This window comes from Sipha flava, unplaced genomic scaffold, assembly GCF_003268045.1.
Source record: "Sipha flava isolate LNK unplaced genomic scaffold, YSA_version1 222_pilon_pilon, whole genome shotgun sequence".
NCBI lineage: Eukaryota > Metazoa > Arthropoda > Insecta > Hemiptera > Aphididae > Sipha > Sipha flava.
In genome coordinates, this window is record NW_020272853.1 from 1,700,304 (window position 1) to 1,716,385 (window position 16,082).

The following is a 16,082-nucleotide window of genomic DNA, read 5'->3' on the forward strand; positions in this document are numbered from 1 at the left end:
TATAGTGATACATGATTCATAATACATCCATGTATGAATATCTTAAAAATGATTTATCACTATACAAACATAATGTATAAATCATAGAGTAATTACTCTATGGTATAAACTTTTTAATAATCTTTAGTAAAAAAAAATTGTATTTGATCACAATTTAGTAAATATTTTGCAAAATCTCTGGCTTTCTGTTAGTATCAAGATTTGATTAATATTTAATACAATCCAAATAAAAGTGTATAGTCAACTTAAGTAGTTATTGTAACTGTGGCAATATGTTAAGGATAAACCAAAAAATGTCAGATATTCAATTGCAGACGACATCAGGCGATTTTGGTGTACACGATTACTTTAGAGGCAGGTGAGGAGTACTTCGAACACTCGTGAAATCCCGGATATCACGAATGGTATAGTCGGCTAAAATGGATCAACATTTTTTAACATTTAATTAAATTGTTTAATATTTGTTCCTAAATATAAGCATCTAGCCATAAATTAGTATTTTATATAGGTACAAGAAATACTACTAATATAAGTCTAGATATTACGTACCTAACGTCTGTGGGAATTTTCATCGTAACAATTACTTAAATTACATATAAATATTTATCTTTTTTTTTTTGCTACTCAATTTGAGCAACCCAATACTGTTTTCGAATAAAATTAAAAAGGTATCTTCAGTTTTTTTTTAATTTAACTCTACGTATACAGGATTAGTAATCCATAATTAACTACAAGCCACTTTCAGGCCCGGCTCAAGGGGTAGGCGACATAGGCCCACGCCTTGGACGGCATTTAACATTTTTAAACTATGGATAATTTTAAAAAAAATATTACATTTACTAGTACCTACTCATATCAAAAAACTGTTTTGTTTTATTTAAATTAGTAGTGGTTTACTTGTCTACAAATGTATTATTCTAATTAATTGTTAACTTTACATAATAAATATAATGAACTCGGAGTTAAGTCTATTTTAGTATTTTTTATGTAAAAATAATATTTGATGTAGTATTTATATGTAAGGGGAGGCAAAACTTAAATTTACCTAGGTGTAAGAAAAAGTTTGGGCCAGGTTTAACCACTTCCTTACCATATATAAGTTATCTATGTTTCCATTATTAATTTTATAAAGCGCAGAATATAATCGTATTCAAATAAATGACTATCATTTATAAATTTAATATGCTTAGTGCTTACCTCAATATAGATTTAACGTTTACTATGATATTTAAAAAATGTTTGTTATAGTTGGGGTATATTAGTTTGCTATGTATCTGATTTTTCTGCTGTATGTACTGATGAAATGAAATGGTTAGTTAACGAATATCATGAGTTTCATGCCAGAGGAATCAAAATATTGGCTTTATCTTGTGATTCCATTAGTTCTCACATCAAATGGATAAAAGTAAGTATAAAAATACATACATATATAATTATTTTACGATGTGTTATCTTTACTTAAATAACACTACACAAAAAAAAACCATGTGATTATAGTTACCATTTAAATGGTTGTCTTTACCATTTTCAATGGTAAGTATAAGGACTACCATATAACATAGTTCACAGTACCAAACACATTTTGTTGTTATGATAAAGTAATGTAACCTAAAATTATGGTTGGAATCAGGGGCAGATCTAGGGGGGAGGGTTCAGGGGGTCAGCTGACCCACAGTCAATATTTGTTGACAAAATTGGCTTCTTGGAAATTTTTTTTCTCTTTTTAGACCTTGATTTGAACTCTTAGACAGTTGGCCCATCGGAGTTACTTGAAAAATGAATGCCACGTATATTCAAAATTTAAAATTTTTCAATTCATTATTTATATTTTAAATTATATCCAGGGCCGGCGAAAGCTATGGGCGACCCGGGCGATTGCCCAGGGCGTCAGCATGAAAGGGGCGCCAAACTGAAAATTGTTTTCATCTAATTTATCTTTTAATACGCATTAATTATCTACAGGAAGTAAGATACAGTTGTGCTTTCTACTTCATATAGGTACTGCATCCATACAGCGCTGATTTTGATGTAAAAATAATGTATGGAAACATACCACCGCATTTGTATGTGTAAATAGATGGTAGTAATATTTATTTTCATAAAATATTTACCCGTTTACCAATAAATTCATATAACTAGACGATTACGTAAAAATCGCTTTTGGACCTTACAGCGAAAATACCGCGGTGTGTGACGTAAATCAAAAAGACACAGTTGCTCGATACTCACGTACAATTTATTGTTTTCGACGAGCTCTCGCTATGTACGATCTACTGTGTAATGTCAAATGTTTAAACTAACAAGTTACAGTTAACAGGTACCTAATCAATATTCATATTTTTTGTTTAGTTAATTTCTACATAATATTTTGGTTCCGTATTAGTTATTTACAATGAACTCCGTTCTCGAGTTGTCTTAAATATATATGAATATATATGTATTATAAATGAGTTGTTAGTGAAACACAGTATTCCTATATTGTAGGCAGTGGTGACGTGAAATAATATATTCCCTGAAAAAACTTTCAAACAATAAAAAACGCCAAGCTCAAAATTACAACTTTTATATTTTTGAAACGAAAAAACAAAAACCTGTCCAAAAAATGCGTTGATATACTACTAACTTATTATACTAAATATGTACTAATTTTATTTAATTTCACTAAAAAACTTTATTTTATTAATACTCAAACTATGTGGGTTGGAGGGGGGTCAAGGGCGTCAAAACATGGTTTTGCCCAAGACGCCAATACTTGTAACGCCGGCCCTGATTTTATCGTTTAAATAGAAAATTAAGTAAATCATATTTTATTCCGTACATTAGTTGCGCCACAGAATAAAATAGAATGGACACTAATAACAAATTACATGGGCAGCAAAGGACAATAATGAAATCAGTCAGCCATTTAATTTGAGGTACAGTAGGAAGTTAATAACATTTTATTCCATCATGAAACGGTAGTAATATTCTTTATAAGCTACAGCGCATTTTCAAATGTTACTAATACTAGTATTATTTTTCAAGGTATTAGGTGCAATAAGAGTTTGAGATTTGGGGGGGCTTATAAGTCTTATACTATGGTATGACCATGGGTCAACCCCCAACCACCCATCATAACCAAAAAAATATAAATTGTGTTTTTGTAAATGTATTACAATTGTATTTGTAAATTGACTACAACAAGTGTTATAAAAAAAAGGGGAAAGGGGAGGAAGAGAAAAATATTGTAAACGTGCTGGCACTGTTGCCTTTGCGGTGGGAGTACGGTCGGGAGTGACGGAAAGAGAGGGAGTGTAGTGCGCGAACGACCGTTGAGCGAAGAGTGCGTTGTCGTTATATTTGTGTCGTTTTGGTGATCTAAGTTTATATGTATATTCTATTGAATAAATGTTTATTAATTGTTTATATAATACTAAGTGTTAATTCTTGTGCGTTTTCTTTGTGTAAAAGATAGAATTTCATATATTATATAACACAAGGATTTACATTTTATAGTATTATATCGATATAAACGTTTTTAATATACTTAAAATTTTAATATAAATACCTGTATAATACTATTTAATCATCGATGAATCTATTTTATACATTTTTTTTTTTTAAACACTTCCCATTCTGAAATCCTGCACATGGGCCTGTATTATGGTAGACATACTATCTAAAAAATGATCCACAAGTAAAAACTTCATGGTACCCAGCAGGTTACCATGTTTCACACTGTTTGGTAGATTATAATCAATATGATTATAGATTATAATTAATATGTAAACATATTGAACAATTATCATAATTAAAATTACAATTAATAACGAAGTTATCAGTTGTCACTGATTATAATTTGATAACAAAAGTACCTCAATTAAAATGGCCACTGATTTCGTTGCCGCCGTATTGTGTCCACCCCCCCGGTTGCACTGATAAAATTAGATTATGTTTATTAATCGTAAATAAGTCATTATCGGTAGTATCACTAATTCTAAAATGTTATATAAATATACACTTTTATGAGCATACTCGTATTGTGTTTTTTTTTTACAAGGTATTAATTTCTAATTCAATTTCAACCCTAATAAATGGCCTCTTGAAATGGCTTGACCCACAGGTCTCCGACTCTGGATCCATCCCTGGTTGGAATTCTACAAGCCAACATAGTTCCATCAACCATTCACTATTGTTGTCCCAACTTAAATCTCATTGTTAATATATGATACCTAATACATAGTATTTCCAACTACATTATAAGGTGATGGTAACATTTATCATATTGTTTGTAATAACCTTTAGAAAATGGTAGGTATTAAATGAATTATAAAAATAATAAAGCCTAATACTAAAATAGAAATTATAATATATAACTGTATGTACCAAGCTATAACATAATATTAGGTAAATATATAAAATTAGCTAGGAGTTTAGATAATAGGTACGCCATGATGGTTTGTGGGAACATTAACAAGGCACCTTAATCATATCGTACGCGCGGCTGTGAAGTGAATAACAAATAACTGATCTAAGAATAATCCATAAAAATGTATATTATTAATTTTAGGATACTTGTAAATTCTTGTACAATATCTTTTGGAATCTTTAGTTCGTTTAGGTTTTTTAAAACATTATCGTCCATTATTAAAAATTAAAATAAACAGAGACGCAAATGAAGTCTGTACAATCAGTATACGAGAGTACTACGACTTGCAGGAGAACACTGCGGCACGGCACTGTGAATCGTCGTTGTGCGGCCTAGGTAGTTTTTTTTGATATAAATCTATTTTTAAAAATACATATAATATTTTATTCGTAGTATTGTTCTTACAACCATATAAAAGGTAGACAGGACCTATTGAAATAATTAAAAACAATATTAACCATACACTGTGGCTGTAAATACTGGTTCACTGTAAAATGCATATTGTGTAGACCAACAAAAGACTTTTGGTACTGTCAACTAGAGATGTATCGTTCATGAACGAACTAGTTCATCGAACGAGTAATTGGTGAATGATTGGTCAGTGAACAAACGATGACACTTTATGAACTAGTTCATAGCGAGTGAGGAGGGGCACTGCCTATGAAAAGATATATAGTGGGTGGCTAAAGGGCCCACCGCCAAGGGGGTAGGTATTAGATTATTTATAACTCTAGCGCCATAACGGCATATGCAATGTTCCACCGTTCCACGTTTTAGCGTTTATGATATATAAATAAATATGTATACGATAAATGATATATGAATTCGCGTGGACTAACATTAAAGTATGAACGAAACCATGTATCGTTCAGTGAACTACTAATTCAGTAAACTAGTTCACTGACCGAGTTCATTACTGAGAACGATGACCGAATGAACTAGATGATTGGAAAGAACGAAACTTGACATTAAAGTATAAGCGAAACCATGTATCATTCAGTGAACTACTAGTTCAGTGAACTAGTTTATTACTGAGAACGATGAACGAATGAACTAGATCAGCGGTTCTCAATCTTTTTAGGACCGCGACCCAAATTTTTTTCCAAAAATCTATCGCGACCCCCCCATAGTTTTACATTTACAGAATCAATACAAATAATTTCTAAAAACAAATTTATTCTATTTTATTTATTATTTACTACTTTATTATAATAATAATAATAATAATAATTATAATAATAATAATATAATACTTAATTAATAATTAGGCGTATGTAATGAATGTGCTTGTTTCTTACTATCTGTATAATTAAAAAAAACTTCTCGCGGCCCCCAAAAAATTAACTCGCGACCCACAGTTCGAGAAACGCTGAACTAGATCATGGAAAAGAACGAGACTTGACATCACTACTGTTAACTAAGCGTTTTAGTAAAGGTAACCGTCCATATAGTTAGGCCAACCGAAACAAATACAACCATTTACTATAACCAAATTATTTTTTCTGTGTAAATACAATCTGGTAATTAAATATAAAAAAAATGTGTTTTGATTCAAAACAACTACTATTTAGACATATTAACAAAAACAAAACGTTTAAGTTTATTTTTTTATAACTATTAAGCTACCTATCAAATTAATTAATTAGCATTGTTATAACTTACCTTTTATTCAAATAAATTTGAAAACTAGTTAAATAAGTTAAAATTAAAAGATTATTTGATTATTTTGTTTTTATAATAAAATAATTTATTGAAAGGCAAATTTCCAACTTGTTTGCAGCAGTATACATCATTATCATGAATTTAAAGAAATCTATTAAGTTTAAAGATCATAATTATTTTGCATGTCATCCAGATCTATAGTACGCATATATGAGTTTATTATAAACCAAATCAATTTTAAATAACTGAATTCAAATTCAAATTTTCTTTGTATTTAAAAATATAGTTAAATTTATCATTATCATACCTTACGGTCTAGTATTGATTTAACTCAAGTTCATAAAAATGTGAAGTCATGCGTGAAATGTAAAATAAAATATTACAACTTTTTAAAGCATACTGTTATAACAATAGTTTTCTGTCTATGTATTTAGGATATAAAAAAAATTAGTGGAATGCAATGTGATGAAAAATTTCCGTTTCCGATTGTATCGGATCGCAATCGTGTGTTTTCCTTGTATCTAAATGTTTTAGATGCAAAGTGTATTGATGATGAAGGGATACCTTTACCTTGTAGAGCAACATTTGTATTAACACCTGATATGGTTATCCAAATCATGCATTTTTATCCTCAAACTACAGGACGTAACTTTAAGTATGTTATTCAAGTATCGTTATTACGAACCAATTTATAATTACTTTGTTCTTTACTCATTTTATGTAACATCGATTTTTAAAGTGAAATTTTAAGATCAATAGATGCTCTACAACTGTCATTAGAATTCGATAATGATATTTTTACTCCATGTGGATGGAAAGTATGTAATTATATCACATCATTTTATTAAAATATTTTGTTATTTTATATTTATTTTATTTATCATTCAGTAACTTAAATCCGAACTCACATAATGACAGTTTTTTCATGAAACAATTTTAAACTGTATAATATATATGTTATGAACATTTACTCTAATGATATAAATGTTGCGGCAGTTGCTGTCATGACACAAAAATATTTAAAATAATACAAAAAAGTATGGATCTGTCTTGACAAAAATATCTCAATTATTCACACGGTAAATTTAAAGGGCATGTACCAGTTGCACCAAAAGTACCTTTTTTTATACCAATCCCCCCAAATTACCTCAATCAGTTGCCTTCAATCAAATGTTAATATATACACGATTACAATATATAGCCTGTAAAATAGAGGAGGTAAATATACAAATAATGGAATATTTCTAGTTTATGGGACACCCTAAAATTTAGCAATTTTTTTGAGGGACTTTATTTATTATTTATTACAAAATACAATATCATATATAATTATAAATATCAAAATTTGATTTTATAATTTTATACTATTTTACATTATGTTTATAAATAATTTTATTTATTATTAGTATTTTTACCTCCCCTATTTTACAGGCTATATATTGTAATCGTGTATATATTAACATGTGAGGGTAACTGATACATTCAATTGGGGGCAACTGGTACATTTGGTCGATGGCAACTGTTATATTTTAAAAATCCCGATGACAGCCGTGGGGGCAACTGGTCAACACCCAATTTAAATATATCTGAATACGAACAATTATAGTCCGATCCAAAAGAGAAGACATGAAGCGCCGACCGGTTTTCGTTCGGCGGCGCGCATCCCCCACTCACGACCAGTGGCGTAGCCAAGGGGGAGGCTATAGCCTCCCCCATGGGCCGTGTTTATATGTATAATGTATCTTGACTATTTAATAGAATCAATGCTCGTTTTAATCAAAGACTTATTGACGTTATGCCACTTGAAGGACTTATTCCGGCCAATTTAAATATGTATGACGATAAAAATATTATAAAACCTGCTAAAATATATGTCCAAGATCTCCATGATGATATCTCATCTACAATCAGAGCTAACTTGTTCATATGGAAGCAACATTGGAGTCAAAATACTATTCCAAAACCGAATTCTGCTCTTGATTCACTCTCTCATCGCACCAATCTTCGACCTAACATTAAAATACTTTTACAATTATTCGCCACGTTACCAGTTACCTCTTTCACTCCGGAAAGAACGTTTTCAGCACTTAATCACTTAAAAAAATTTTTAAGAAGTACCATGTCGGAAAACAGACTGAATGGGTTAACTATGGCTAATATAAATAAAAGAGTGCAATTCGATGAAAGTGAAATAATAACTGAATTTACCAGAAATTCCTAGTTATCATAAATTGGAATGCTAATGGAATCAAGAAAAATCGAAACACATTTGCAGCTTTCTTATCGGCTCATAATGTTGATATTGCATGTGTGAGTGAAACGCATCTAATTGCTAGTGATAAAATTAAATTTAATGGTTATACTACCTATCGCAAAGATAGGCTAGCGGTTCGACCTTCAGGTGGTGTTGCTATAATAATCAAATCCAAAATAAAACATCAACTAACATATCTACCTGCTACACAAACTCTCGAATCTGTCGCAATATCTATTACAATAAACCAATCAATTACAACAATATTTAGTGCTTATCAATCACCTAGTCTTCAAATGTATATAAACGACTTTTATAAGATATTAAATAGCTATCAAAAAATTATTTTAGTAGGTGACCTAAATTGTAAACATACAACATGGAATTGTAAATCCATAAACGCTAATGGACGTAAACTTTATAAATACCTTGCAAGCAATCCTGCGATACTGTCAGCTCCAGACACACCCACATACTATCCATATGATCAAAGTAAAAGTCCTGATATTTTAGATGTAATTATACTAAAATCAATTCGTTTTTCCATGCATCAAGAACCACTTTTCGAACTTGACTCGGACCATTTACCTGTTAAAATTACACTAGATGCGTCCTTATCGTTCTCAACTCCTACTCGCAAACTCATCACCGGTAAAGCAGATTGGCAACAATTCAAACAACACATCACCACAAATCTAATTATCCCTAAAAATATATTAAATACTAACTGTGCAGACACTGCAGTAACACATTTACGTGAAATCATATGTCAAGCAGCCGAAGAATGTTCAGAAAAAAAAATACGGTAATAAATTATAGTCCTAATCAACTTCCCCTCAACATTGTAAAATTAATCAAATCAAAACATCAAACCAGAAGACTCTGGCAATTGTACAGACAACCACTTGATCGAAAAAAATTAAATTATTTAACGAAAGAGGTTAAAAGACAACTGGAAGAATATAGAATTAATAGTTACCAAAAATACTTATCTGCTATACACTCAGCAAACTCAAACCTATGGGCAGCGACCAAAAGATTAATTAAACCAAACTCAAATGAAAGCCCCCCTTTAAAAGCGAGTGGTTTTACCTAAATACTGACTCGGAAAAATGTGAACTGTTTGCCCACACTCTTGAAAATATTTTCACTTTAAACAATTCTGCAATGAAAACTCTACAGACAATCTAGTCAAACAAAAACTATGTGACCCCAACATTTTTCCACAAAATGTTTTACCTTACTCGTGTCCAAACGAAATCTTAGACATAATAAAAAAATTACCAAAAAGAAAATCACCCGGCCACGATCTAATTACCAATGCTATTCTAAAAAATATTCCTAGGAAAGCAATTACTTATTTAACCATATTATTCAATTCCCTAATAAAAATTGGATATTTTCCTAAGGAATGGAAACTGGCCACAATCATCATGATCAAAAACCAGGCAAAGATAACACTGACCCGTGTAACTACAGACCTATTAATTTACTGTCAGTTTCAAAAATATTTGAAAAAATTATACACTCCAGGCTCACCAATTATTTAAATGCAATAAATGCTATTCCGCATTTCCAATTTGGATTCAAATCAAATCATTCAACTACCCAACAACTCCTACGTCTAACAGAACATATAAGCGATGGTTACGAAAAAAAACAACATACAGGTGCCGCCTTTTTAGATGTAGCCCAAGCTTTTGATCGGGTCTGGCATGACGATATCTTATATAAACTAAAAATGTTAAACACCTCAAATGCTATTTACAATCTAATCAAATCCTACCTCACTGCTCGCTGTTTTAAAGTCAAAATAAACGACACTACTTCACAAATAAAAATTATAAATGCAGGTGTACCTCAAGGCTCAAAAATTTCTTCGTTACTTTTTAACCTATATGTTTCAGACTTTCCCACATCAATTAATACCGAAATAGCACTTTATGCCGACGACAACGCAATATATTCAAGCTCTACAGACGTTGAAACAGTGACAAAAAATATTCAAGACCACCTGAATGACATCCAAAAATGGGGAGATAAATGGAAAATAAAACTGAACCCTCAAAAAAGCACAGCAGTTCTTTTCACTAATTGCCGCCCCAAAACTCCCGGCAATTTAGAACTGTATGGCAATAACATTCCCTGGTCACCTAGCATCAAATATCTCGGCGTAATATTAGACAGGAAACTAACTTGGAACCCACACATCACCTCTAAACTTCAACAAGGCTACCAGAGACTAAAGATACTTTATCCATTGCTAAACCAACAATCATCGCTAAGCTGGAAATGCTCTATTTTGATATACAAACAAATTTTACGACCATTACTTTTATATGCAGTCCCTGTGTGGGGAAATTGTGCAGAAACCGCGTCTTCTCTTTTGGAACGGACTATAGTTTTTATAGTGCGCAGTTATGTGCTTAGTTACTATTTTTTGTATTTGTTAAAATGCCGGTGTTTCAACTTTTTTATTTTGTATTCATTATTATAAGCCATGGTATCAAAGCGTAGACGAATTGCAACTACTATTATGGAAAATTTGCACAAAAAATAAAAAAAAGGCGAGAAGTATGTGGGAACACAAATTGCTTCGAAGAAGCATAAGTACATCTATGGAAGTGTTTCACCTCTCACAAATTTATCTTTATATTTTGTTTTTTAAAGACAAGGTTATTTTCATATTCTTCAATTAGTTTGAGGATGTCCCTTTAACAGTCCACTCTTTTTTTAAACTTTATGTCATAGTTGATTTTGTAATTTTAAAGCTTAAAAAAATAAAAGAATTTTAAGAACACCAAAAAATAAAATCCAAACTGTAACTGTCTACTGTCAACGGTTTCGATTCATCAAAACAGCAGACAGTTTATTAATCACACTGTCAATGCTTATTTTGGACATGTTCAGACTGGCACAAAAATTGTCATGAAACTTGTGTCGTGGAAATTGTATAAGTGTTCGATAGAAATGTAAACAATTGTTCATACGTTGGCAGTTTACTATCATGAAGTTATTTCATTATAAAAGTGTCATTGTGTGAGTCAGGTTTTAATTTAAAAACTGTTAGAAGTTAGAACTATTAAAAATGATATTTTTGAAACAAAAATCGAAAAATAGTACAATAAGCAATTATTAATAATTGAAATTTAGAATAGAATGGAAAGGTGTATTTAATATTTCAGAATAAAAATATAGAGGAAAATAATTATTGAATATCTAAAATACATTAGTCGAAAAGTATTTTAAACATATTTGAAGTATCAAAAAATTATTTAAATACTAGTATTCAAATACAAGTATTCGAAAGCTCAACAAAACTGATAGTACCCACTAAAACTAAAATAATTATAACTAATTCTAATAACATTAAATCATTTCATATTAATTTATAAAATAAAAACTTTAGTATATTTAAAATTACATTTTAGGCTTTGTGTTGTTGTTTTTAATAAATTTTAATGTGTTTTAGTCAACCTCGGATTGTTTGATATCCCCAAAAGTATCAAAAGAAGTTATTGGACATAAATTTCCTTCATCAACAGTTATTGATTTACCATCAGGTAAAGATTATATGCGTATTATTTCAAGGATAATGATTAAAAGAAACTGCAAAAACAAACTAAATAAATCATAATTGCATATATAATTGTTCTTAAAATGTTATAAGTTTTTTTTTTTTTAAAAAATGTATTGAAGTAAAATATTTTATATGTATATCAGGCACTATTATAATATAAACATAAATACATTTAAAATACCAGATATTATAAAATCAAAAATAAATATATAAATAATTTCAGGTCAAGTGATGTTAAGTGTTAAGCCTTCGCAGGGACGGCACAAGGGGGAGGGCAACCAGGGCAGTTGCCCCGGGCCCGGCGGTTTTAAAATTTTAATTAAGGCCCCGCAATTCTGAAATGATTTTTACTGTTCAGAGACTTTATTGAATTTCTAAAATTGTATTTATTGAAATCATAATTCGTAATAATTTAAGCGCGTTACACACTACCTGATTTGGTCGGGCCGACAGGATAATTTGGTCAGATCCAGTGGCGTAGCCAGGATTTTTAAATGGGGGGGGGGCTAACCACTTTTTTAGGATAAGTAAGGTAAGAGAGGATATGAGAATTCACCCTTACCCCCCCCCCCCACCATGTACCACCAAGTTTCTAAACGTAATTCAGCATTTTAATATACAGTAGAGCCTCGATAATCCGGACGAATTCAGACCGAGCATCGTCCGGATTATCGATTTTTCCGGATTACCGGAGGTTTCTCAAGATTACCTACTCAAATGACTAAGATTTTATTTTTAATTTCACCATCTTTATATTTATTGCATTTTAAATTATAAGAATAATAAACAACTTAAATTAAAACTAAACTAATGAATTACAAAAAAAAAAATGTTTATAATATGTAGAATTTAAGTATAATAATCGGTAATTTTTTTCTGAATAGTACTTTTAATTTTCATTTCAAAAGCGAGTTCTCTTAATCGACGTACCAACAAAATATCAGTGCTATCCATGTTCTCATCTTCCGCCCATTGCAATACAGTATTCAGTGCATTCACAGCTTCTGAAGGAGAAACTTTACTTGTACTAATTGAGCCACTTTCATCCTCGTCGTCAATATCATCCTCTTTTGCTGCAATTTGTAGAATTTGATCATCAGTTAAGATTTCATGATTCGCTAAATCTTCGTCTGCGCCACGGCAAGCCCATTCCTGTGCTTGAGAATCAGACATTTTATTCGTACATGTTTTCTGTATTTGGTTTATAAGTGTAGAAAGTTGAATGTCATTAATTTCAACAACTTCGTCGATTTTATTTTCTGTTTGGAAAGGAAGCAAGTGTTTCCACGATTTCTTTATGAGCATTGGCGGGACCAATTTCCAACAATTTGCAAGACTAAAAACTGCGTCTTTTAAATTTATGGCCTTTAGAGCATCAATAAGGTTTTCACCATGCACCGGATCAGCAAGAACATTGACTAAGAGAGACTTACGATAGTTTAATTTAATATTCTGAATTACATTTTGATCCATCGGTTGAATAAGCGCTGTAGTATTAGGGGGTAAAAACATTGCAAAAATGTTGCCATCATCACTACGTAATTCTTCTGCTGATGGATGTCCAGGGCAATTATCCAACAATAATAAAGCTTTTGGAGGTAAATTTACATTTAAAAGGTGCTCACGAACTACAGGAACAAATTGTTTTTGAAACCAGTCTAAAAATAAAACACGAGTGGCCCAAGCATTTTTTTGTCCACGATAGTATACGGGAAGGTTAACTGATTTAAACGCACGTGGTTTTTGTGCAGTCCCAATGACGAGTAAAGGCAATTTATGTGTTCCACTTGCATTAGCACAAGGCATGAATGTTATTCTAGCTTTAATCATTTTTCTTCCAGGGGCGTTTTTCTCATGACTTGATGTCAATGTATGCTCTGGTAACATTCGCCAGAATAAACCGGATTCATCAGCGTTATAAATTTGTTCTAGGTCCAAATTGTTTTCATTTATGACTCGCTGCAACTCATTTCGAAATGGTTCGATTGATGCTTCGTCACATGAAAGTTTCTCACCCGTTATTTTAAGGCGCCTAATACCATGACGATGTTTAAAATTGTCTAGCCAACCTCTACTAGCAGTGAAGCCATCTTCCTGCTTTGTTATTTCACGGTGAAATAAACGTGCTTTTTCGCAAATTATTTCACCACTTATCGGAATATGTCGTCTCCGCTGTTGCATAAACCATATAAATAAAGCATTTTCGAGAACAAGATTTTCCGGTTCTTTTAAAGTTTTACGTGTGCCTGGACCACGTTCAGTTGTGCTGACAAACTTCATAATTTTTTCTTTATTTTTTTTTTATGTCACCAACAGTCGATTTACCTATTCCGTACTTCTCAGCAATCATACCATAGTTCTGGCCATTTTCCATTAGCTTAATTATTTCAATTTTTTGATCTAAAGTTAAAGTTACGTGTTTACGAGGAGCCATTGTACAAACAAGAATAATAACCACTCGACAAGAAAGAAGTAAACGAACTGACCATCGGGCATCGATTTATTACCTACATATGTACATATTAGTCTTTACTAGGAACAGTAGGTAAAAAAAATGACGAAATTGTATTTGTCGATAACAATATCTTATGCATAGATTAATTGGGTTCCGGGAATTCTCGTAAAATCTATTTACGAACAAACGGAATTTTGCCGTCCAGATTACCGCGTTCACCGGATTATCGGGGGTCCGGACTATCGAGGCTCTACTGTAGTTTTAAAAATATTTATTAATATATAATTTATAATAATAATAATAATTTTGGTTTCAGTGTTCAGTGCTCCACTCTGACAGCTGCATTCTCTTAGGCGAATTTCTGGCAAATTCAGTTATTATTTCACTTTCATCAAATTGCACTCTTTTATTTATATTAGCCATAGTTAACCCATTCAGTCTGTTTTCCGACATGGTACTTCTTAAAAATTTTTTTAAGCGATTAAGTGCTGAAAACGTTCTTTCCGGAGTGAAAGAGGTAACTGGTAACGTGGCGAATAATTGTAAAAGTATTTTAATGTTAGGTCGAAGATTGGTGCGATGAGAGAGTGAATCAAGAGCAGAATTCGGTTTTGGAATAGTATTTTGACTCCATTGTTGCCTCCATATGAACAGGTCAGCTCTGATTGTAGATGAGGTATCACCATGGAGATCTTGGACGTATATTTTAGCAGGTTTTATAATATTTTTATCGTCATACATATTTAAATTGGCCGGAATAAGTCCTTCAAGTGGCATAACATCAATAAGCCTTTGATTAAAACGAGCATTGATTCTATTAAATACTCAAGATACATTATACATATAAACACGGCCCATGGGGGAGGCTATAGCCCCCTTTGCCCCCCCCTTGGCTACGCCACTGGTCAGAACAGACGTCATATCAGGTCGTGTGTAGACGTGTCGTCTGACTTTAATCTTGTCGGGTCTTGTCAGGTGGCCATACCATCTGATCGCCCGACCGACCGACAAAATCATATAGTATGTATCACTGTCGGGCGGATTTTAGTTGGTATATTGATGTTAATGTGATAACACGTGTGTGTACCTAGTACCTACTTCCAGTTTAATAAAACGGTGTTAAGACTGACTAAATCGGTGTGGTGGTCGTATTGTGTGTACACAACATCTGATTTGGTCAGGTATCCTGTCGGTCCGAACAAATCAGGTAGTGTGTAACGCACTTTATTGTTCTATAAAACAATTGTAATTGTTGAAAATAATTCTTTATCCCATGAATCGGATGCAGGATGGTTATTTTTAGACGTCATTCGCGACGGCCGGCCGTCGGCCGCGGCCTTATCGGTGGTGTTGGCGACCAGGAAGTCTGTCCTTTGGTACGTGTTTCATTGTATTCTTACTTAGAAGATACTATTTTTAATACTTTTAAATACATTTCGGTTCTATGCAATAATCAATATTATACTGTACACCACCAGTACAGAGTACACACAAATATACTACTAATGATACTAGTGTGTATGTGTGTGTGTGTGTGTGTGTGCTGCATGTGCCTGTGTGTGTTTTGTCTTTCGAGCATTTGAGTAGGTGATATGTTTTTCTTATGGACCTTAGTGTTAATTAATGTGTAATTGAAAGATAATTGATTTATTCACAAATAATTTATACCTGCATTTAATTATTATTTTACACTTCTACGTGATTACGTAATATAATGCCTAGT

General features: G+C 31.9%; 2 protein-coding genes across 2 annotated transcripts in view; both read left to right on the forward strand.

The window, feature by feature from the left end:
- The first annotated feature begins 165 nt into the window (after nt 1-165).
- Nucleotides 166-16,078, forward strand: LOC112683213 (peroxiredoxin-6-like). The gene is made up of 6 exons (XM_025554125.1): nt 166-358; nt 1,249-1,405; nt 6,505-6,725; nt 6,810-6,888; nt 11,797-11,887; nt 15,648-16,078. The coding sequence occupies exons 1-6, from the start codon at nt 273-275 to the stop codon at nt 15,761-15,763; spliced, it is 750 nt and encodes a 249-aa protein (XP_025409910.1). The 5' UTR covers nt 166-272; the 3' UTR covers nt 15,764-16,078.
- LOC112683212 overlaps nt 15,654-16,082 on the forward strand; it is a 16,857-nt gene continuing 16,428 nt past the window's right edge. Inside the window, exon 1 of the mRNA XM_025554123.1 lies at nt 15,654-15,735. The gene's annotated coding sequence lies outside the window, so the exon portion shown is untranslated. The remainder of the gene's footprint in view (nt 15,736-16,082) is intronic.